Source organism: Echeneis naucrates, chromosome 11 (assembly GCF_900963305.1).
Source record: "Echeneis naucrates chromosome 11, fEcheNa1.1, whole genome shotgun sequence".
Lineage (NCBI taxonomy): Eukaryota > Metazoa > Chordata > Actinopteri > Carangiformes > Echeneidae > Echeneis > Echeneis naucrates.
The window spans coordinates 2,875,357-2,898,946 of NC_042521.1; the positions used below are offsets into that span (position 1 = coordinate 2,875,357).

At 45.2% G+C, this 23,590-nt stretch overlaps 1 protein-coding gene across 6 annotated transcripts in view; it reads right to left on the reverse strand.

Annotated features, from left to right (window-relative positions):
• Nucleotides 1-1,348: 1,348 nt before the first annotated feature.
• Nucleotides 1,349-23,590, reverse strand: part of macf1a (microtubule actin crosslinking factor 1a) — a 163,196-nt gene continuing 140,954 nt past the window's right edge. For all 6 annotated transcript variants that reach the window (XM_029513794.1, XM_029513796.1, XM_029513793.1 and 3 more), the window contains 37 exons: nt 22,890-23,116; nt 21,841-22,047; nt 21,530-21,757; nt 21,198-21,416; nt 20,903-21,106; nt 20,062-20,070; nt 18,894-19,119; nt 17,842-18,068; nt 17,619-17,741; nt 17,429-17,530; nt 17,233-17,334; nt 16,888-17,061; nt 16,486-16,641; nt 16,010-16,207; nt 15,651-15,779; nt 14,994-15,176; nt 14,731-14,886; nt 14,355-14,561; nt 14,056-14,175; nt 13,776-13,945; nt 13,489-13,648; nt 13,186-13,380; nt 12,824-13,096; nt 12,513-12,701; nt 12,235-12,346; nt 11,947-12,113; nt 11,672-11,834; nt 11,384-11,538; nt 11,219-11,293; nt 9,824-9,841; nt 8,975-9,092; nt 8,121-8,183; nt 7,373-7,405; nt 5,327-5,544; nt 4,344-4,466; nt 3,656-3,764; nt 1,349-3,386 (listed from right to left, as the gene is read on the reverse strand). In XM_029513794.1, coding sequence (XP_029369654.1) covers nt 3,148-3,386; nt 3,656-3,764; nt 4,344-4,466; nt 5,327-5,544; nt 7,373-7,405; nt 8,121-8,183; nt 8,975-9,092; nt 9,824-9,841; nt 11,219-11,293; nt 11,384-11,538; nt 11,672-11,834; nt 11,947-12,113; nt 12,235-12,346; nt 12,513-12,701; nt 12,824-13,096; nt 13,186-13,380; nt 13,489-13,648; nt 13,776-13,945; nt 14,056-14,175; nt 14,355-14,561; nt 14,731-14,886; nt 14,994-15,176; nt 15,651-15,779; nt 16,010-16,207; nt 16,486-16,641; nt 16,888-17,061; nt 17,233-17,334; nt 17,429-17,530; nt 17,619-17,741; nt 17,842-18,068; nt 18,894-19,119; nt 20,062-20,070; nt 20,903-21,106; nt 21,198-21,416; nt 21,530-21,757; nt 21,841-22,047; nt 22,890-23,116 — 5,777 coding nt within the window. In that variant the 3' untranslated portion in view covers nt 1,349-3,147. The remainder of the gene's footprint in view (nt 3,387-3,655; nt 3,765-4,343; nt 4,467-5,326; nt 5,545-7,372; nt 7,406-8,120; nt 8,184-8,974; nt 9,093-9,823; nt 9,842-11,218; nt 11,294-11,383; nt 11,539-11,671; nt 11,835-11,946; nt 12,114-12,234; nt 12,347-12,512; nt 12,702-12,823; nt 13,097-13,185; nt 13,381-13,488; nt 13,649-13,775; nt 13,946-14,055; nt 14,176-14,354; nt 14,562-14,730; nt 14,887-14,993; nt 15,177-15,650; nt 15,780-16,009; nt 16,208-16,485; nt 16,642-16,887; nt 17,062-17,232; nt 17,335-17,428; nt 17,531-17,618; nt 17,742-17,841; nt 18,069-18,893; nt 19,120-20,061; nt 20,071-20,902; nt 21,107-21,197; nt 21,417-21,529; nt 21,758-21,840; nt 22,048-22,889; nt 23,117-23,590) is intronic.

Consider the following 23,590-nt stretch of genomic DNA (forward strand, 5'->3'; position numbering starts at 1 on the left):
AAATGTGTCAAATGGGCAAAAAGACGAACATTTTTTTTGTTTTTAGATTCCTCCTGTTTTTTCTTCACACATAAACACACTTATTCAATAAAAATATCCACCTTTTCATCAATTTGAATGAAGGTCCAAAGAAAAGTTGTTTTTAGACTGTTTTCAGATTTCTGTTTTAATCTTTTGCCAGAACTCAAAACTCCCCACCATCACAGAGGTTTGGAACTAAGGAAATGGAAAACATGGAATCCCAACCTTTAACTCTAAACTAATTCGACTTCTGAAACAAACTCTGAGCTCTTGCACCCTGAAGTGGCAGGTTTGGTGTTACACTGTTGAGCCATTCATTAGTTTACAGAGTTCTCCTGCAGAACTAATGCAAACACACTCTGCATGTGTGTGTCTGCACCGAAAGGACTCAGAGGGAAGAAATGACTCAAATATAGTAGTGAGGTTCAGCCCTGCGCCAGCTCATGTTTGTGTACGCTGTTCTTCAAAGCAGCCTGGTGCTGTGGTCACTTTGAAAGGCATGAATAACACTGACCAAACCAAAGTCACCACAGTTCTTTCTGTCCTGGCCGAAAGGGCGAGTCCCAAATGCCAGGAATTAACGCTCTGCCCATTTTTGTTTTTCTTTTCTCTGCACATCTGCAGCTTTAGGAGGATTTGTCTGGAGAGATAACGATGAGAGGGTGAAGAGGTGTGTGTGTGTGTGTGTGTGTGTGTGTGTGTGGAGGGGGGGGGGTGGGTGCCCTCAAAACCAAAGGAAGCCAACAAAAATGAAAAATGACATTCCTGTGAGACAGAAGCGGTGGAACAGTCGGGACTGTCATCAGATGGACTGCAGGAAGGACGGCCGGGCAGAAAATGAGGAGTGTGTGTGCACACACAGCTGCAGAGGGCGGATCTCATCATCTCCGGTGGAACCACCAAATAAACACGACTAAGTTATTTTCAAATCCTCCGTCTGTCTCACAGACACATAAACTGGGACTGGGATTAAAAACACAACAGGAGAATAACGTCAGATTAGCTCCATCATGGTGCTGCAGTGGGCGTGTCCTTATCTCCAACTGGATAATTACCTACAAATGTCCGGTCACTGCACACACACGGACACACAAAATGACATCCATTATCTCACTGCACAAACACTCACCACTTTAAAAAGGCAGAGATGTGGCAAATAAAATCATCACAATGGAGGAGGAAACAAAAACTAACAAAAGTGATGCAGGCAGCGACTCACAACACACAACGATGGAAAGAGTTACGACAGTAACATCTACTGTGTGCAGCATGAACACAACTGGGTGTGTTTCTACACAACTATGCTGCTGATCCAATAAAAACGGACATGAATCAAAGACGGGGGCCGATTTTACTGCAAGCATATTTTTAATACAAAAACAGAACAAAAAAAGTTTATAATTAGTTTTTTTGTTTAACTTTTACACAATTGACTCCGAGTAACATCCCTCCATGTTCATCATCACATCATCTAAAGGTGGCGGACTCGTCTCCTGCGCCCTGAACCCCCTCCTCAGAGAGACAATAAATAAATAAAAATCACCTTAAGATGTCTTCTTTCTTACTGTCATTTCATTAGTTCTCATAATCTTCATCTCTCACACTGAGATAACACGGACACAACTCGGCCCCGTCGACGACGGGACATTTGAAAAAAAGCCTAGAAGAAGAGCCGCTGGGGAGGAACGTGAGGGAGGAGATCCGCTCAGCCCAGGACTCCGGTCATTCTCTCTACACATGAAGGGCAAACCCCTTTGGTCGTGGTCTGGGAATTATAGTCATGAGCAAAAAAACAGCGGCCTAATGAATAATGTCAGAAACACACTTTACACACAAACAATGTCAAAGAGCGGAGCGGACATTTTCTTGGTACAAAAAGAATCACAATGTCTTTAACCATAATACTAATTCACTCTCTGTGAACGGTGATATGACATGAAACTGAAAATAAATAGATTTTTCTTTCAAGCTAGATAACAAAAGTACAACTGTGATTATAAATTAACCAGAAAACAACGAGAAAAAAAAAAAAGACATTCGCAAATTTAAATTTTGCATACAGTGACTCAAGTCAATGACCTCTATTATTTCCTTTAACAAAGACACACATGATTCACACCCACGTGTGTGTGTGTGTGTGTGTGTTGCTCGGGGCAACACACTGTACACATTAAGGTGAACTGCAGAGGAAGAGACGATTAGTGCATGCTGGTTGTGGAACTCGGCATTAACTTCAGGTTAAGGTTACACATGTTGGATATTGTCAGTAATGTGCTGTTAGTTGTGTTGACACCATAAAATTTGTCCTTTCTATTGCCAGTTTGTGATTTTTGTGCGTCAGATTGTTGTGCCAGCATGTGACAGAACCACACCGCCCTTGGCTGAAGTGCACACAGGAGGCCGATCTGAACGTCCCAGCGGTCGGGAGGAGTGTGTGAGTGTTTGCCCTCAGCTGCAGCAGCACCACCATCACCGACCCTCCGAGTCTGTGTGTGTGTGTCTGTGTGTGTGTGTCCGCCTCTCCAGATCTGCTGAGGTGACTCTTTTTCTCGCCACCCGGTCCAGAGGAAGTGACATGGCAGTCGTTGCATATTTTCTTTTTTAACTCATCCTTGAGGCATCTGGCCCACAAGCCAAAATAATAGCCCACAATTCTCTTTTTTTCCTGAATGTCATCTGAGCTTTTTTTGTTTTTGTAGCTGTGGTGCTGTGTCCCACTCCCTACCCTGCCTCTGAGTTAAAATGTGTTTGTGTGGTATAAAGAAGTTTAAAGACTTTTCCGTGTCGCTCTGTGCGAAACACAAAATAAGGCAGCATCACGTCGAGTCAGTCGGTTCCACGCTGGTGGGGAACGCTGAAAGAAGAAGCAGGAGACTGGAAGGCAAACTGGGGTCGTTTCTTAAAGGGGAAAAGTCGGTTTCACCCCCGCAGACTTTTCTTCAGGAGGCTCGCTGCTCGAATCCACCTCCTTCCTTCCCTGTTACATATCAGTCCCAGTGCACAAATTCAATACAATCCTTTCAGATGGATGTTCAGGGTGAAGAGCTGGTACACCCAAGATGGCCGATGACAGTCGCTCTGTGAAAGGAAGGTGTAACCATTCTGCTCCGGTTTCTGTGGCCGGTGTTATTTCTTGGCAGACCCCGGGGTCTTCGGGCTGGGAGCCTTCTTGGAGATCATGGGGATCTTGGAGGGTTTGGCCCCGCTGCCGGGTCTTCTGGGGGTGTCTGAGGTGTCGGAGCAGACGGAGCGAGCGTCCTGGAGCTCTGAGGCGTCCGAAGCATCGCTGCCTCTGCGGCTGCTGGCGCGGCTCCCGGCGCGGCTGCCGGCGCGGCTGGTCGGACCGCTGGCTCCTCGTTTTGGGTCTGACAGGGAGACCAGAAGAGTGGAAACATGAAAGAGAATATCTGAGAAACGTCTGAGGGTTGACCCTTTGATCTAGGAAGACGTATGTGAATAATAATGCTGATGTTCCTCAGACAAACAAAGCTCCATCATTTATCTTTGGTGCTGAGGAACTGACCTCAGCATGCTAACGCTGACAGGCCTGTTGACTGCAGAGCTGCCAGCCTGGCTGAATTACCGCTGAAGGACAATTAGCTAAACGTGAAAACGCGTGTGAGCGCCTCCTCACCGGTTCTTCCTGTTTTGCTGGTGTGTGTCGTTCCTCCGTTCTCTCCGGTCAGGGAACCCCGGCTGGAGTGGAAGGTCGGCCTCTTCAGTTTGGACCCAGACGCCGCCCCCTGCAGGAGCACGCCGGAAACATCAGACAGACACACAAATATATTACTCTGTAATAACTTAGTCCAAAAGACTTTATCAGGTTTTTTGCTTATAAATAAAATGAATAATCAACTGTAAAGGTTATGGTGTCATCATCTAATTGGCTCTACGTTAATCAGGTGATGAACCCAGACAAGGAAATGAAGAAAACCTGAAAAGTTTCTTCAACCTTGAACTCTGCGTTTTGTGTGTAAACTACCATGATGTTTCTGACATGTTGTTCTTTTTGATTTTAACTTTTGCTTCTTCACAATGTCATCCTCAGTTTTCAAGTGACCACATTACTTTTTCCTCTAAAATTAAAGGTTGAAAACCGCTCAGAACTTTTCAGGAGATGAAACAACCTCTCAACTGAAATTCAAACATGGAAACCACTAAAGCTGCGTTTCAAGGTTTCCACCTCACAGCAGCAAAAGTAAAAACTTTCTACATGGTGGTGTGTGAGCACCCGGGAGTGTGCGTTAGTGCAACAGCGCGTTCAGTCGGGGTGGGGCAGGGAGGGAGGTGGGTGGGTTGGTGGGTGGGGTTGAGTGTGTTACCTCGTGCCCAGGAGTGCTGTGGCTGTGACCGAGATCTGGGCAGCAGTGGCACTTGGTTGGCGTTGGAGTTTTACTGTGTGCCAGCCAGGGCTTGGCATAGTCACGGGAGTAAGTATGGGAGGACTGAAGGGAGCAAGGGAAGGGAGCAAGGAAGGAATGAAGGAAGGGGGAAGGGAGGAGGACAGCAAAGCAGCGTAGGAGAGAAGCAAATGACATGAAGAGGAAGGAAGGAGTTATGGAGGGAAGGGAAGGAGGGCAGCGCAGTGCGTTTTTGTGCGAGCGATTTTTTTTCCAACACATTTTGAAGCCAGGTTAGCATGTTGAATGGCAGGAACAGGGGGAAGGGCAAAAAGATGAAAGAAAAAAAAAAGTCACAGTTAAGAATGTGGTGATATTTGACAACAACAGGAGGATGACAACAACTGAACAATGTGTTACATAAATCCATAAAACACACACACACACACACACACACACACAGATATACACTGACACTATTGACACAGAAATCAGGTGCCGACAAATGAAAAATATCACCAACATCAGATGACGACAACAACACTAATGAATACATGCTGACTGGTGACAGTGATGATCTTATTTAACAGATCTGCCTTCAACACAGAAGATGAGTGACGTGAGTGTGTGTGCATGCTGCAAGTTTTATACGTCAATAATTCTAATTATTTTAACACAAAATGACGACTTACATTTAAGGAAAACTGTTCAAATTATCTTTACAAAGTTTGTTTGTCTTGTGTTATGTTTTTCTTTAACTGTGTGGCCGGATGTTTAAAGTTCAAGGAAGTTTTAGAAATCGAAGACCTAAACTTGTAAAAGGAATGAATTTCTGTCTGGTGGAGCCATTAAGTGTTACTTCGCCTGTTCTGCGTGAATGAAGTGATATAAGGATTCACAGAAACGGGTCAGAGCTTGAGGACAACAACAGATCCTGTGTCTGCTCAGACACCAGCAGCTCTTACCCTGGATGATGCCGAGGCCGTCGGTGTGGCGGGAGCAGAAGGTGCAGAGGGAAGAGAGGCACCGCTGTGGGAGGCCGAGGAGGAGGAGCGGGTGGGGGAAGCGTTTCTGGAGCCCGGTTTGGAGCGTCGGCCACGGGAGCGGAAAGCAGCCAGGCCCTGGGACGCTCCCTCAGGAAGGATGAACTTCTCCCTCAGCTCCAGGTTGGTGCGACCGCGGGCTAAGGAGAGAAACAGGAAACACAGCAGACAAATGAGCTGCTCTGTTTTTGTCAGCTCACAGTGTTCCTCCAGCGGGGGGCGGCGGAGGCAGCGAGCAGCGTGAGGGGGAGAGTCAATGCTTCCTTGGCTGCAGACATCAGAGTCCGTGCATGTTTCATTTGAGAGTGCACGTGAGCAGAGCGGATATTGGGAGGGGTGAGGTTGGGGATTGGGGCTTTGGGGGTTCAGGAAGTCATAAGTGCACTTTGGTTGGGTGAGTGAGTGTGTTTGGTGTGTCTGAGTGCGGAATTACAAATAACTTTGATAAATTTTATACGCAACGAAAGTAACAGCAATACCAAGCATCGCCGCTCTCACAGCTGGAGCTTGGAGACATGTAGCTTTAGCTTAGCAGAAAGACTGGAAGTAAACAGCAAGCCTGCTTGTGTCGACATTTAACCGTGAGGTGAAATGTGCTGCTTAGCGAACATTTGGACAGAGGCAGGTGAGCCGTTTCTGCCTGTTTCCAGTCGTTATGCTAAGCTAAGCTAATCAGCTGCTGCTTGTAGCTTCATATTTACATGAGAGAGGCATTACATTTGTCATCTAACTCTGGGCAAGACAGCGAAAAACGTACATTTCACAAAATGTGAAACTTTTCTTAATCAATGACAGATGTTGCCGGTTCGATGAAAAATGTGATTTCACTAAGTGACACACACTTTCATTGCGTATTTGCTTCAAAAACCTCGGAGGGCGGTGGGAGTAAAAGCACAGCCTCTCTCCTTTTTCAACAAGCTCGCCCATTTGACAAGGAGCATCTCAGCCCTGCAGTATACACAGTATGTGTATAAATATATGTGGGGGGTCATGCCTGGTTTATGCTTATCAGGAGAGAGCCCAGAGATTCAGGGTTTCTCCGCTCTTCAAAAGACACTCAGCAGCATTCTCGGACAGAAAGTAGTGCAGCAGCCCCAGCAGACAACAACAAGCCTGGAGAAGCCAGCCACAAAGAGGGAGAGAGGACAGGAGACAGAACGAAAAAGAAAAGAAAACAAAAAAAAATACAGAGGAGAGACAGAAGATAGACAGAGGAAACATGGAAGAAAAACAAGATGAAGAAGTGGAAAATGGAGTGTGAAGAAGAAGAGAGGGCTGCAGCTAGCCGTAGTAGCCTCATTGCTATCGTCCCTAGCAACCGAACAGCAAGGCGAGTCAATTAAACGGGTGCACCCTGCAATTACGTCCCCCCTCAACGCCAGCCAGCCAGGTGCACCCTGTAATTGTGTCTCCCACCAACCAGCCATCACATTTAGAAGGAGCCGCATTGGAAGCCAGCGTTATTAGAAACCCAGACTGGCCACGCCCAGGTCTTACACACTCACTGACTCTTCACTCTTTGGTTACACTAATCTGGAGAAGCATGTTTACTTTTTTCTGAGAGGGGCCAAACTAGAAACAAAGCTACAGGTAATAGTTAACAAGATGTAATGCTATAAGGTACGATTATTATTTTTTTTTTCATTTTTCTGCTGAGCATCTCTGTCCACGTCCAGTTTATGAGCTCACTTCTAAAATTTGGCCATCTTGTTTTACTGAATTTAAAAATAAATGTATAAATAAAATAGAAAGACCAGGGGTTGACCAAATCCTGCTTTTGTTGAGTGAGAGAAGCATGACACAGACAAGACGGACACCAAGGCCTCTACACACAAACCTGACCACAGATATAAACTGTACACACACATAGACACACAGAGGACAGCTGTGGTTAGACTGACAGCTGGATGGACGAAGAGTGAAAGAGATGGAAGAATGGAGTGAGAGACAGAGAGGAAGTGTAGATACCTCGGCAGCAGAAATAGCCAGGAGTGACTGTCACTAAGAGACACAAGAGACAATGTGAAATAACTGCATGCTCATGGAGAAATGAAGAAAGTCTTACACAGAGAAACACACACACACACAAAGATACCACCTCATGGCCTCGCCCAAAACACACTCGTGCACACACACACACAAAGATACCACCTCATGGCCTCGCCCAAAACACACTCGTGCACACACACACACACACAGACAGACACCGATCTGGAGTCAAGATTGCTTAACGGATCTGTTGAAAATTCCTCCTTCAGTGCCAAAAACCATCAGCACAATCGGACACACACACACACACACACAGATGGGCACTGGGGGGTCCAGACGAGTGTCAGTGACCCCTGGAAAGGGTTTCAAAAACGTGAACAGGTCAGGATTTCAAAGGTTGCATGAGCGGGACAGCCAGGGGAGAAGTCAGGGAGAGAGGAGGAGCAGAACAGTGGGGAGACATCACGTTAGTCTGGTGATCACAGTCAGCAAGGCACAGCAACAAGGCCAAACCAACAAAACAAAGAAGAGTTGGAAGAAAGATGGAGATAATGGGAAGAATAACCAAGAGAAAAGTTGTAGAGAGGAAGAAGAGAAGAACAGAGAAGAAATCTGAAAGAGTCCAGGAGCGACAAAACAAAAAACAACCGACCAAAACAAAGAGAACGGAGAAAAGACGAGCAGTTAGGAGAGAGTGAAAGCATAAGAGATACAGGAGAAACCCAACCTATACGAGATGAGATGGAGCTACTGGAATCGGAGCGGAGAATCTTAAGTCCTGGATGTTGCACTGAGGAAAGAGAAAAAGAGAGGGGAAGGAAGAGGGAGAGAACTGAGGACCATGCACCATGCAATACTACTATTATATCAAAGAGAGCATGAATAAAATAAAAAAGAAGACAGACTGAAGAGAGACCTGGCCGTGTATATACAGAAATAAAATGTGACAAGATAAGATGACAGAGGAACTCCTTCAGGGTCGACAGAGAATGGATTCGGATTTGGGATCAGATTTGGGATTTGGGATTTGGGATAATTGGGTCAGAGAGATGAAGATATACCGCTCTCAGGAGCCGGACAAACACACCGACTGTGGACGTCACTGGAACATAACACTGGAGAGAAAAGTGAGATGATGCTGCAGGTTCCTGCGTCACCTGCTGACAGACAACTTGACACACTTGAGTCAGTTCTGCCAGAGTTTGTCTTCACTGCTGTCAGAAACTGACGCTTGATGATGGAAATATACCCACAACTAAGAAGTCCTTCTCATGTCAAAAACTTCAGATTTTCTTTTTGGTTTATTAGAAGCTGAATCTTATTTCTATTATGTATTTTTTCTTTTCTTTTAATATCAACAACACTGACAAAATGTTAGTTTAGTTTTTCAATGTAAACTGGTACATTGTGGATGTACATAATTATACGCAGTTAAACTCCACCTCTAAATGTGTGAGAAGAAAAGAAGGCGAGACAGAGGAGAACCACGATTTCATTATGTGTGTGTGTTCTGGACAATCTGAGCTTGTGTGTTCGAGTGGCAACGTTTGAAGTGAATGTATGTGTGTCAGCATCAATCACCTCTGCATGGGTCATTTTTGACCAGGAACTCGTCCAGAGCCATCCAACCGCCTCCGACTCTCACCATCACTGTGCTGCGCAAAATCCTCACCAGGCGCAGCTGCTGAGAGTCACCGAACTGGGGAGAGACAAGAACACAGACAACAGAAGAAGAAGAGCGAGGAAAGAACAACAAGAAAGAAATCGGAAAAGAGGATGAGAGTGTGAGAGAGGGAATTGATGAGGCAGAGAGAAGAGATGAGGAGAAAAAAAATCAGTGAGGAAAATAATACAGATTTTGTTTTATTGATGAGTTTTGAATTTTGCAGCATCACACCAAACTCCATGCAATGACAGAAAAAACATGCACTGACAGAACTTCAGAGAATCAATCACCAGACTGCCCCCAAAATAAGCATCAATTACAAGAGAAACCGCAGCTTTTTATACATTTAGTCTTTTTTAAGCTTTGAAAATAAATGCCATTGTTCAAATCGCCCAACAAAGCGATACCAGCACTGAATCTCTCTCCCAGCAGCTTGATTTGCTCTCAAGCTTCAGTCCAAAGCAGACTATATATCACCCCACCACTAATTACCCGTTCAGTCATGTCACTGTCGCCTGATTCATTGTGCAATTTGTCACTCTACACCAAACAAATCACAGCAGTAACACAACTCAGACAGTGAAACCTGCTCACATGTTAAAAAACCACAATGGAGTGCTTCTTCTTCTGACTGTTTCTCTTAAACAGTGTTTAATATAGAATCAACTACTTTTTGTGGATGTGTAGAAACGACAGCACTCCATTGGTGGGGGATCATGAAGCAGATTTCACACAACCAATCACAGCAGCGGCAGTCACTTTACCTGGTTTCCGAGGAAGAACTATAATAAATCCAGTAGACACGGAGCAGAGGAACACAAGGAGAAAGAAACAGAGCAAGAGTGAAACAACATGTACTGACAACTGAAGTCTTCTAATGTATGAAAGGATGTCATTCATCTGTACACATCTGTTATCTGTTTTCAGAAAACTAAAATGTGTGTAATTTAGTTATCTGACTTTAGCATTAGTAGTGGGAGCAAACGGACGTAGCAGAAATGAGTGTGTGGCCGTGAAAATATATCAAACTGCCAGCTGATGACGGTGAGATGGAGGTGCAGACAGCGACTGTGAAGGAAAGTGAAGCCAGACACACAAAGCAAGCAAATCAAAAAATGAAAAACACACACACACAAGACAGACAGACAGACAGACAGACAGAAACTGATGCACACCGAGCATCCCCAGTGTCCCGCAGTTAGACACTGGAAATCATTACCCAGTGGATAATGATGGAACGGACATAAATTGTAGTGATGGTGGATCCAGTAGAAGCTGCTGAAAACTGTTAGGATTGATGACCGCTGTAATATGATGCACAGATACACAGACTGCTGGGAAAGGAAATGAACTGAGACTACAGTAGGTTTTAAACAGGCTAATAACATTTAAAAATCTGGCTTGTGTTGTTTTAAACAGGCTCATACGTCATAAAATTAAGCGCTTCGTAATGTGGCATTAAATGAATGTAAAGAAATTTGATTTCTTTACATTTGCAGAGCAAAACTCACCCAAACCCTTTTGGCTCTTGAGTCTTAAACAGAAAGTTTATTGAAGCTTTAAAAACCTGCTTGGTTTTGTGAGTGAAAAGCTCCGTTTGTGTTACCCAGCAGCCCAGTGTGTATCTGTGCCGAGTCATTTACATGGTTATGTTAATGTTTTGGTGACGACACAGAAGGCTCAGCCGACTATCCTGGAGTGCTGTGAGACGTTAATAACTTGTTATATCAACGTTATTATGGCATGTTATTGTATGTGATAGCACAGACAACTTTTATAAATACATTTCTAAATACACCATGAGAGCATGAGATGGACAGATAAAAACACTGTGATGTTATAAAAACACAGATAGCTGTTAATTGGTGCCTGATGGAGAGGTGAAGACAAAGCTAGTTCAGATAAATTGTCAATAATAACCGGATCTAACAGTCTGCAAAAAAACTTTTAGCTATCAACTCTAACTATATTGTCTTTATTTCAAAATTTTAAAGGGAATTCAACTTCTATATCAAATTTTAAAAACCTCAGAAAACCTCAAAAAGTGATTTGCAAACCTGCAACCAAGTAGAAACAAATTATTTACAACTAAGATTCATGACAGTTTGTGTGTAACCTAGTTCAGAAAGGATGTCTGGGTTGAACTGAATCAAACGTACCCGGTATTTGTTCTCTCCGATCTGCTCCACCTGGAATCTCTTGGCGCATTTACACTGGGCCACCTGCCGAGTCACCTGCACAACAAACAAACGTTGGGCCGGTGAATGCCTCCCTCTCTTCACACTTACAGACCTCACGTGGATCACTGCCATCATTTTTCTTACCTCATCCTCTATCTTGTCAGCATCAGTGGTCGGTCTGTAGGCGTCCTTGTTGGGGTGAAGAGCAGCAACAAACTCATAGTAGTCTATGTAACCGTCTCCATCTCTGTCAAAGATGTCTGCCACTGCTGTCATCTCCAGCTTACTCGTAGGAAACTCTGCAGAGAGCCACAACATGTTTCCATTTATAATCTACACTATGTATATATATTATATACATATATATATTGTTTCTTGAAATTGTGAAATGACTCGAACACTAAACCAAGCAATCAGTCAGTCGTGACTTACTTGAGGCCAGAATGCCATCGATGAACTCCTGCCGCGTGATCTTTCCATCTTGGTCTTTGTCGATGCGTCTGAAGAAGTCCATGACGCGGGACTTCTTATGGTTCATCCAGCGCATGTACTTCTTCCTCCACACGTCAAAGTCAAAGTTGGCAAACTCTTTGAGCTGAAAGTAGAGTTATATTTCATATTGAAGCTATTTCCATAAAGAAAAACAGGACTCTCCACGACTTCAACATAGGCTTTATTTTTTGCAGATATACAAATAAGGCAGATACCTCCTCCAGCCTGTCAAGAGCATCGTTGAGTTTGCGCTGGCGGTCAAGAGCCAGCAGCCAAACTTGCTGCCACCTGGCACAGAGCTGGTTGAGTCGTGGGTTTCCTCCAGAGACCTGCATGGCAGCCTGCTGCTGCTGCTGCTGCTGTTGTTGCTGCTGCTGCTTGCCTGAAGAGGTTACAGAGTGGAATGCAGCGGTGTGATTAATCTGTGCATTAATCTTGTGTTATTGTAAAAAGTAGGAGATCCTAATATTTGTGCATCAAAAGGCAAACACAGGTTGACGTACGAGCTCCTCGCCTCTCCGCCAGGCTGCTAGGAGGTTCAGCTGGTTTTCTTTTGTACGTCTTTGTCACTTTGTCCACGTCTGGCTGCTTCCTCGTCATCTCCTCCATAAACATCTGGGAACAAACATGGTAAGTGATAAACACAACTGTTGAGGAAATGTACAAACACAGATTTACAGAGCTGTCACTCTATCTATGTATTAAAATACCAAAATACTGTGTCTGGGTGTTCAGTGACCCACAAACAACCAGTGAGTCAGTGAGTCTACGGGAAACCCACCTGGTGTTCAGTGATGAGTGATTTCAGTTGTGGGATGTCCTGAGGAAGCGGTTCGGTGTCTCTCTGGACCAAAGTGGTCTCAGCAAACTGTAGCCACGACAACAGCTCCTCCAGAAGGTTGGCATTGCTGAGCACCTCGTTCAGAGCTGTCTCCAGCCGCTGCTCATGCTGTTTTGCCCACGTCAGCACCTGAAGAGTAAAAGTTTGGATTAACATAACACATTTCTTATCAGTTTTCCTCACCTGTCACACAAAAAAACAAAAAACAAAGATGACTAAAAGACCACTTTGATTTTCAATCCATTCCTCACCTCTTCAAAACGGGCCCTGATGATGGTGATCCAGTGTTTGATGGTGGTAATGGAGTCAGGGTGACACAGCGTCAGGATGCCCTCTCCCATGCCAGCAGCCTTGTTGACATCTGCCCTCTTCTCCTCCACTGTGCCCATGAAGTCACGATGGGTGTGCAGCAACCCCTGCAGAGTCTCCGCCTCTTCCGGGAGGACGCCACGGAAACGAAGTGTCTGCTCCGCTTCTGAGAGCCACTCCAGGAGCACCTGCACAGCTGTACGAAACTCCTCCGCCTGATGCAGGCACGGTACATGAGAAATGATTTCATGAGAACACTGAAATGATAAGTTAAGAAGGTTTAACCTTCAGCTTCCTCTCTGACCTGTTTAAAGGCCTGCTGGAGGCGGGTCTGCTTGGTGACCGACAGAGCGCACACTGTATCCCAGCGGTTGCTGAGCTCCTGAAGCTGAACTTTGACCCATGCTGTGTCATCACGCCCAGTTTCCATCAGGTCCCGAGCTGAACGCTTCAGAGCCTGAACGCTGCTGGTTCTCTTGCCCAGCTCTTTTTGGAAAACCTGAAGTTGTTTCAGACATTAAAAAAGTGATGAAGACAGCAAACTAAAGGTGTGTTTAATATCACACTCACAACATCAACGATGCAATGTTCTGTTCAACATACACACCTTATGTGAGTCCATGAGGTTGGACACCAGATCCAGGTCTCCGTGGACCGGCTGATCCTCAGCTAACTGAGGTTCAACCCGGTACAGCCAGTCAACGAGGGCCTGAAGAGCCTCTGCAAACTGGCCTGAGAACAGCAGGGCCTCCTCCAGCTTGTGCTGTCTGGATGGAGGAGAGAAGACAACAGCTCGTTAGTGTATTTTTTATATGTTTTTATTGCTCATGTGCTGATTCAGAGCTACGATAGATAATCTAGATAAAACAGTTTCAGACTTCATATTTTTTTTACCTTTCCACACTCTTGCCACAGACGGTGTCCCACTTGTCTCGGACTTCTCCGACCAGGTGATCCAGTTTCTGGGTGTCTGCTGGCAGCTGAGCCTTGTCTCTCATGGCTTTCCCTGACCTGACTGTGGTGTCATAAACAGGCTGCTTTGAGCCCAGCGCTTTTTGAAACTCCTAGATGTGGAAAAAGGGAAATAAAAAAATGTATTTGTATATGGGGAAACATTGAATGGAGAAAATCAGAAATACTGAATTCATTCACAAAATCAACCAGCTCACGATACCTTGTGTTTGGTCAGTTGTACTTTGATCTTGTCTGGCTCGTTGGAGATCTCCAGCTCTGAGTCCAGCCTTTTCTCTGCTTCTTCCAGCCAGTCTGTCAGCTTCCTCCAGGCCTCATGGAACTAAAGAAAGAGTAGCACAAAGTTTAAGTTTAGTTTTAACGTACATATATCCCTACAAGCAGAAAATTTGGTTGTTTACCAATTCTGCATCAGTGATAAAATACAGAGAGAATAGTTTTTAGTTAATGTAATAAAACAAGCAAGCCCATCGATATTCGGTGTAACTATCTGTTCTGTACCTGTTTGGCTCGTTTGCGAGCCTCGTCGAGGTGTCGGCCGCGGTCCAGTGACCTCTGGACCAGTTTGTCCCATCGAGCCTGGACGCTGAGCAGCAGGTTTTTGATAAGAACCACATCCTGCTTCAAACTGGCAAAGCGGAGCTGAGAGCCAGCTTTCTCCAGAGCCAGGACCTGCTCCCTGTGGGTGTTGACCTCATTCACAAACACCTGAACAGACACAGAGAAGAGTGAACACGAGTAAGGAATAGTAAATACTTCAGGTTAAAATGTGTTTCCATCATCAAAGATGAAGAAAGGATGGTAAGGTAACAAATTAAACATTTTTATAACGTAAACCACTTTAATTCTGTTTGTCTTCACTATATTTGGTATCTACCTTATGCTCATCAATCTGGAAGAGGACGGTGTCCAGGATGAGGCTGGGGGGCTGGGCCATGTTGAGGGTCTGTTCAGCCTGGGTCAGCCAGTTGATGGTGTCCTGCAGAGAAGTCTGAAAGCCTGTTGCCAAGGAAACAGCTTCCTCTAACTTTCCCTGTCAGGTTCAGAGAGATGGTTCACAGTTAACAACAAACAAAAGCACAAGACAGACCCAAAAAGCTACTGAACACGATGATCAGCAAACAAAGAAAACGGGGTTACCCTGCGGTCGTCCATCTTGGTGTTGAGGCTGGCCCACTTGTTCTGCAGCATGGCCAGGTTCTGCTGAGTCTGGGTGGTACCGGGTCCTGCTTCCTCCCCTCCTCGGGCCAGGAGCATGGACTCTCCTTGATCCAGCAGGCGATGGTACTGGTCTGCTCGCTGTGTCAGCTGAGCCTGAAGCTCCTGGAGACAGAAAACACAAATGCTGCGTTTGACTAGGGAACAATAGGCACGATTAAATTTTCATAGTCACCATATGCCAAGTGTCTCACTTTTTCAACCAGATGAGCCTGTGTAAGATAACACTCTGAGTAACTGCTCAAAACTCATCTAGTAAAACTGTTTATGTGCTCTGTTAATCTGTTAATGACATTTAAAAGAGGGAGTCAGAGTCATAAAGTCAGAATCTCATCACATGTTTGTGATTTGAGGGGAACCACTTCCCATGTGCCTCTAATAACAATAAACACCCTTACACTCTACAACTTCAGCAGCGCAGCAGCGGTTTAACTTAACACAGAAACAGCTCTCAGTAATAGAGATTCTGTGTTTTTTCTAATACATGGAAATGCTGTAAATGTGTTAAGTATCAGGTTCCTCATTTTTACTGTGAGTTGTGTCTATTGTGTGTGACGAGTCGTAATGTGGATCTCTTACCATGTGTTGCTGTAGCTGTTCCCTGGCTGTTTCAGGGAGACCGCCTGTTGGTTTGGCGGCAGACAGCTGGCTCTCCGTCCTCCTCAGCCATTGGAGGAACTCCTCCAACTCTCCATGGAAACCTTCAGCCTACAGAGAAGCATGCGTGTGAAGCGGAGGAGAAGATATGAATTAAGTATTTTAGCTGCACCTTGTTAAGATTTTAATAAACTTATGATGGCTGCTGGTGTGGAAGAGTTTTGAAGAATTTCATATTAATCAAAATGAGAGCTGAGTTCTAAAGAACAGAATGCAGCTCGAGGGGAAGCTGTGCTAAGGACACGCATTTTTCTAGGTAGGTGCTCCTTCCCCAACAGTACCTGGTGGAGGGCGGCCTCCAGCAGTTTCTGTCGCTCCTGTGTCTTGAGCAGCAGACTCTCCCAGCTCTGATTGAGCTGATCCAGCTGATCCCTCAGGTGGCTGGCTTCGTCGCCAGGTGAGGACTCCAGCAGCTCAGCGCCAGCACTGTTCACATTTTCCACTGTGGCGTGATGGGACAGCACGTCGTTACGCAGAACCTAGATCAGAGAGGGAGCAGAAGGAAGTTACTTACGTGGACCTGAATCTGAGCAGTGAGATCCAAGAACTGAGCCGAGATTCCAGAAGCAAAAAAAAAAAACAAAACAAAACAAAACCCAAACAAACAATTGTGTGTGATTGTATAAGGCGATGAAAACTGGAAAATTACAGTTAAAGAGCCAAAATCCTTTAAATATGGAGTCTGCAAAAGTACGAGTCACATGATTAGAAAAACTACATCTTCATTTTTCCAGTTTGAAATGGGATTTAGACATACGTGGTGTTTAGCCAGCTCGATTTCGATGGCCTTGGGGTCAGAGCTGACTGGTCTCTGTGTGTCCAGGGTGGTGTGTGTGTGGCTCAGCCAGGCCTGCAGCTCAGACAGGGCATGCTGGAACTGACCCAAGGCCAGCAGGGCAGCCTCCAACTTGTGCTGTGGTAGAGGACAGGCAGAAGTGCAGGCTTAAAAATAGGAACGTAAATATTTGGATTGTAATGAAAAGCAGCTGTCAAATACATGCAATCCTACCGAATACCAACAAAGAGCAGTTTCATCAACTTCTGTAGGAAAACAGTAGGCTGGAAGGCTCAAGGTCAAGTGCAGGATCAAGCCCTTGGAGCGGTTAAGGTTTCTGTGTGTGGCTGTCTACAAATTGCTGCCAGATGCGGCTTCGTTTACCTGTCTCTGTGTGATTTTATCCCCCAGGTTGTCCCAGAGGTGGCGGAGCTCTGTCAGCGGCTCCTGGATCATGTCTCTGTCTGTCTGGTCTGACACTTTCTTCAACAGCAGCTCCCCCTGGTGGCACAGCTTCTCCATGTCAATCTGCTGCTGGTAAACCTCCACCTTGTACTGCTGCTCAGGGTGTATGGAGGGAGGAGGAAACAAGTCATTTATTAGTTCTTGACAAAGGTATGACTCCAGGATATTCAGAATAAGGATACATAAGGTGTATCAGTGTAACTTCTAGAAGGATCATAAAAGAGGCAGAAGCAGATGAGGGAGAGATGTGACCCTCATATCAACCTTGAGCTCTTCAATCTGCTGTTTGACAGTTCCCAGGTCTGTTCCCACTGTCGACATTTCACACAGCTTGATGACTGCGTTGTCCAGGTAGTCAAACATGGACTGAGAATGAAGCAGAACGATTGAATATGATTATCCAACAAAACAAAAGGCCAAGAAACATTTTTGGCCTGTATGTACTATCTGAGGAACAAACCTGGAGGGCGTCTTGATACTGTACAGAAGCTGTCATGGCCTCCTCCAGTCTCTCCATTCTCTCCCTCCATGTCCGATTCAGGCCCTCCCAGGCAGCGTTCATCTGAGAAGGACAGGAAGACAACGCAGAGTCAGTCTGTTTCTGTTTTTAGGGAATCACATAGGCTGGCTCTGCAGTCTTAATCACTCACCTCATCGATGGTCTTCTTCACTTCAGGCTTCTCAGTTTCTCCACAGGCAAAGATGAGGTCGGCCCCGAGGGTCCTGACGAACTCCAGTTCTTCCCTCAGGCCGTCTGTCTCTGCCTTGATGGCCTGGTGGAACAACAGAGAGAGCTCGTATTGATGGTCCACTCCTCCCAGAATGCCACTGTTCACTCTTTACTGTTTACGACTTCTCTCCCCTCTTATTTACCTCAGCAGCTTCGATCTGTTGCTTGATAAGTGAGGGGTCCACACCAGGATCCTCCAGCTCTCTCACAATATCTTGGGAGTCTCGGAGCGTGCTCAGCAGCGCCGCCACGTCGGCCCAGAACTTCCCGGCCAGGTCAAGGACATCGTTGAGCTTGCCCTCCCTCTCCTCAGCTCGTTGGCGGATCTCATCCCACAGGGAACGCAGGCGGAGAAGGCGGGTACGGACGGCTGGAGGAGAGAGGGGAGAGGAGTTGTAAATAGACTGGCAGAGAAAGGTTAGTGGGAGCACACTGTGAAATACTGCTTCATTCTTTAGAGCTGCAGTCTCATCTGAGATTTCAAAACATTGTGACAATGTTTTCTTTGTTTGAATTTTCCATGTAATGTCCAGTCCTGGTTAGTGAAGGCTTCCACTCCCACTATTGTTGCACAGTGGGTCATTCATCTTCGTGACGTGTGGAGGGCTGGAGGGTATTAAACCATGAAGTTCTTTGCAGAGCAGTTTAACAAAGACAAATGTGTTTTCTTTCATAATGGTTGTGGCGTTGGAGAAAAAATGCAGAATTGCACTGCTGATTCTGCTCCATTTTCAGATCTGACTCTGCCCAGTGGCTTCATGCCAAACAGCAACTTACTTTGGCTGGTTGATTGTTCAGTCAGTGAGCTCGTTGGACTAGAGCCTAAAAAAAGGTTTAATGTTTTTCACCCAGATTGTAGAAGCCTATTCTATTTTTCCTCTTTCTTCTGATCCACTCTAATCAATAACACACATCCTACATGTTGTTAATATTAAGTTGTTTAACTCTAGTTGTTACCTAAATTTGTTATATCTAACCGATGTGCATTAATTAGCCTCTCTTTAACTGCAAGCTTCATGGAGTAAATCATTCCCAGGTTAATTATGATGAAAAAAACAAAAACTAAACAGAACTCTTGAAATAAAATACAGGTTGTCCACTCGTGTCTGAGTAGAACACCGACTCTGGCATCACCCACGTGGATTTGTCTCTACGGTCAAAGTGTTATGTGTCAGACGTATCCCAGCTCACTCACCCTGAGCAGCAGGATCGTCGTGAGCAGCTCGTCCAATGAGCTCCTCTCCGCGGGCACAGAGGGCAGAGAAGCTTGGCAGCAGTTTGTCCAGCTCCAGCCCCTGGGCTCGGTGCTCTGCCAGCTGCTCCCGGATCTTCTCCACCTCCGCTGCCACCGGAGGAGGCTGCCGCAAGCGCTGCACCGCCCCCTCCAGGGTCTCCAACAGGGGATCCATCTTGTCATGAAACTGAGGACGGAAAGAGAGGCGGAAGGAAAAGTTATGAGGGGGAGGAGAGTGTTGAGGATGCTGGGTTTGGGCTTTTGATAGCCGGATGACATTTTGAAAGTGGGAAAATACTGATATATTATGTGGGTGGGCAGCCATCTGTGACAGACTGTGTTAATGTTGATGCTTCTTACAGAATCTGGAGTGAATACAGAACAAATAAGAGAAATTTATCATTAAGACCTTTTAGTTCCTCTATGTAATATCTCAGGACGTCACGTTCAGCATGTCACCCAGGCTGCATAACAAAGCTGGAGCTACCACACAACAGGGAGCTATTAACACAGTTGAGTCCACTTTAAAAGGACACAGGAGATATTTTGGACAACAGAGCACACATTGTATGATTGTATGAAATGAGCTTGATGAGCGTCTGATTAAAGTTAAACTGTTTGATCACTACATGAGACAACAACAGATTCAAATGTTGTCTCATGTAGTGATCAATGAATGAGTGAGAAGGTTCTCTGGATACAAAAGTCAAGTCTGGTCTGAAACAAACATGACTGTGACGACTGCCTCAGTTTTAGACCAGGCTTCATTCAAACATACAATCCTACATCAAAACAGACATTTCTAAGAGATTAAGTTAAGTCTTATGGTCACTCAGGATTGGCAGTCACATGATTTGGATCAATGTGTAAATCAATAAAGATGTAAAGGTCAGTGGTTTTCAGAGAGACAGCGAACACTGAAAAATCCTCCAAAAGCAAGATCATTAATGATAAAGTAGTTCACTTTAAACAGATAGTCCCCCACACTTAGGTGAGATCAGTATTACTGATTAGGAGCTGTCTGGTCCAAGATTATGGCTTCACTGATTTGCATTCTGTTCGTTGCCCAAATCATGCGGCGTAACCGCAGCCTGAAGGCCTGTTTAACGTGGTCAGTCAGTGGTCTTACCTCTACCAGCTGGGTGATTGCAGTGAGCAGTGACCATGGAGAAAATGGTGGTGGGGGGGTGCAACACACACAGCACATCCACAATGAACGAGGGATGGGAACAGGTTTCATGGATGAGTGGTGGTGAAATTGATGAGGGATATTAAGGTTAAGTCAAAGGATGAAGGAGGAGTCACAAGGAGGGTGATGAATTAGGATGAAGTGAGGGATAATAAAGACAACATGGAGGTGCAGGAGGAGGAAGAGAAGGAGCAGTACACGGACCAGTTTGTAGGGGGCGGAGGTGGAGAAACAATATAATGAGTTAAATCAGAGACATGCATACAATACAAAATGTCAGGCATTATCGACACAAGCAACACCGATGATTCAGTGATGCCTCATGAAATGAAAAATAAAATTGGCTTTCCCTGAACAACAAGACGTCCAACAGGCTTTTAAAATGGTAAAATATACAAAACACAAATAAATAAATGACAACAAAACTTAGCTGTAACTGAGGTCCTTAACTCGTTATGCAATAAATTCATTCTCATTTATTGAACCAAGCAACAAAAACAAAATCACCTCATGCTGTTTAGTAATCACATCAGGCGTCACTGCTTTGTCTGGGGCAGCAGACAGTAAATAAACTACAAACAGACCTGGGTCAAACAGCATTTTCTGTTTCTAGCTCCACTGGAGGGCATAAAAACATGTTTACTGAAATATTTTTTAAATTAAGACCTGTCAAAAGCTTCCAAGTCTCAGGAGCAGAAAAAACTTTAAAAAATATTTGACCCAGGTCTGCAGCTACTGCTGCAACATTGACTTTCCAACATTGAGCGAATCTATGACGTACCTGTGCAGACTGAGACACTGCTTCATCTAGTGCCGTAGCACGACCTTTGACCTCCTCTTTGATGGCAAGGTAGCGTCTCTCGGCGTCGGTGTAGCGCTGCGTCACCGTCTCCCCCTCCTGGAGGCTGAGCTCGGCCAGCTGGGGTCCAATCTTCAGCAGCTTGTCAATGTGGGGCTTGTGCTCTGCGATAGACTCCCTGAGCAGCTGAAGTGGAAATGAAAGGACATGAACACCAAGTAGACATTTTGATTTGTGACGATAATGAGAGGAAAGCTAAAACATTAATGTCTCTCACTCTCATTTGGTCTTGTTGCAGCCGGAGAGCATCTGTGTCGATGGCTGCTGGCGGCAGCTGGGTGATGAGGGTTTCAGTTTCGCCGAGCCACGGCTCGAGTTCTTCGTAGGTTTCCCAGAACCGAGCCACAAGAACCTGGGCCTGCTCCAGAGCTGAGAACCGCTCGCTGTGGCTCTGGCTCACAGTGTCGTAACGAGCACTCAGAGAATCTGTCTTCACCTGGTGAGGTTCACAGAGACAGGCAGATAAGAATTTTTGGATCCAGCTGCTGGACTTTCTACAGATGACCCATATGATAGTTCTCAGTCTCATCAGCTGCATCAGTGACATACCATCAGTGCATCTCTCTGGGCTTCACTGCAGGTTTCCAGGATGTCATCTCTAGTGCTGAGCAGCTGATCCACCGTGTCTTTGTGTCGGATGATGTCGATGTTGAATGCTCTCTGCACCTGCAGCTGGGCCACTGTCACGTCAGGCTCCAGACTGAGCGGCCCCAGAGATGCCAGCTTGCGTTCTGTCTCTCCCACCCAGGCCAGCTCAGCTTCCACTGCCTCTTCATACTGAGGGAGAGAGGTCATGTTTTCACAGCGTTCGAACATTAACCAGCTCAACATTTAGCGTAGTAATAAACTGCCTGCAGCACCTGTTGTGACCTCTGGATGGCAGCTTGTACCAGCTGCACACGCTGAGTGATGGTTTCATCGGCCTGACGATAGCGTTGGTTGGCGTCGGCGACAAGGCGGTCCAGGCCTTCTCGGGCTCGCCACGGCACCAGATCCAGCAAGGCGCTGCCCACCTCGTTGACCGTGTCCAACACCAGACGCTTCTCTGCTGATATTTTCTTCAGCTCCTGTAAAAGTGGAAGAGAGGGATTCGTTTTACAAAGCAAAGCTGTAATCAAATGGAGAATTATTTTAATGACAGACCTCTCAACAAATGTAAAAATGCAATTAACTTAACATCCCCCAGCGTGTTTTTGTCATGACTGATGCCGCTTTACTTTTTAAATGTGACAGTGAAAATGTGTTAAATGGTGAAATGCTGAAAATGCCACTGCAGAGTGAAAAAACTGGAACGACATATTAAATGGCAATAATCTTTTCAATAGCTTTTAGAAAATGTTTTTGACTACATAGAAATCAATGTTTCCATGGAAACTCTACTGCTGGTAGGCCGGTGCTTGGAGTGGCTGAAAATGTCACTACAGACAGAAGTTGTCATCAACTTATTTTAAAATAATTCAAACTACTAGTTTGTTTTTCTATTGCAGGTAAGTCCTTTTAATGTGTAAAATATCGATGAAGAAGTTGTAAAGGTTGTAGCTTTTGTGAAGCCGGAGTCACATGCTGTTCCAGATGGCTGAACGGAGAGTAAGAAAACACAGAAGAGGAGCTGCATCCTTGACACACGTGTGAGAAATGTGACGTGTAAAAGAGAGCTGATTCAAAGGGTAGTTGTCAGGTCTTGCACTCTAGCTCCAAACACTCTTTTCCAACAAAGTGATTCACTGCCCCAGTTAATAATATACCTGGAATCAATGAGTGTGCTCTGCAATACTGGGAGTTATAAACCATCACACCCCAGTGACCTAAACTGTGTTTTTAGATGTATTTTAAGGAATAATTTTCATCATTCCTCAAAAACAAATCTTTCTGGGATGTACACAAACATACACTTAATCTTTTCTCCCACCTTCTGTCTCTCCTGATATGCTGGTGAAGCATCAGACTCCACATTGTTGAGCTCTGCCTCCACACCATCCAGCCACTGGTTTAGGTCTTCATGTGCGCTGGCAAAACGTGTGGCGAGCTGCAGGGCCTGTTCCAGGGTGCGAAGGGCTTTGCTGCTACTGGCTGTCATCTCGGCATAGCGAGACTTGATGCCATCCAGCTTCTCCTGGATCAGGAGAACCTCTTCACCTGCAGAACCAAAAACAGGTCAGTGAGGAAAGATCCAGATGCATAAAAGTCCTGATGTTTCACAATCTGGTCACTTTTATGAACCTCATGCTGACTGTAACGAAAAATGACATCTGGTCAAACTTGACCAGAGTCCTAATCCTTTTATTAAATTACACGTCAGACATGTAATAAGCATTTGATAGTAAAAACACAGATGTGAAAGGAAAGATGACAAATAACTAATAGTACTGTTGATATGCGAAGAGAAACACTGACCACACATTACAGCTCGGTTCACCACTGATCTAAAAATATGTGGCTTGGATGTGAATAAACACTAAAAACAACAGATACAGTGTTTGACTGTGCACCATGTTTCCAACCCTGGTCTGTGTTTCCAGAGAAACTTTACACAGAGTTCCACAAAACAACATAAATGAATTCAGCCTTTGGGAGAATAAATATAATGCAACGACAGCTTTCACATAATAA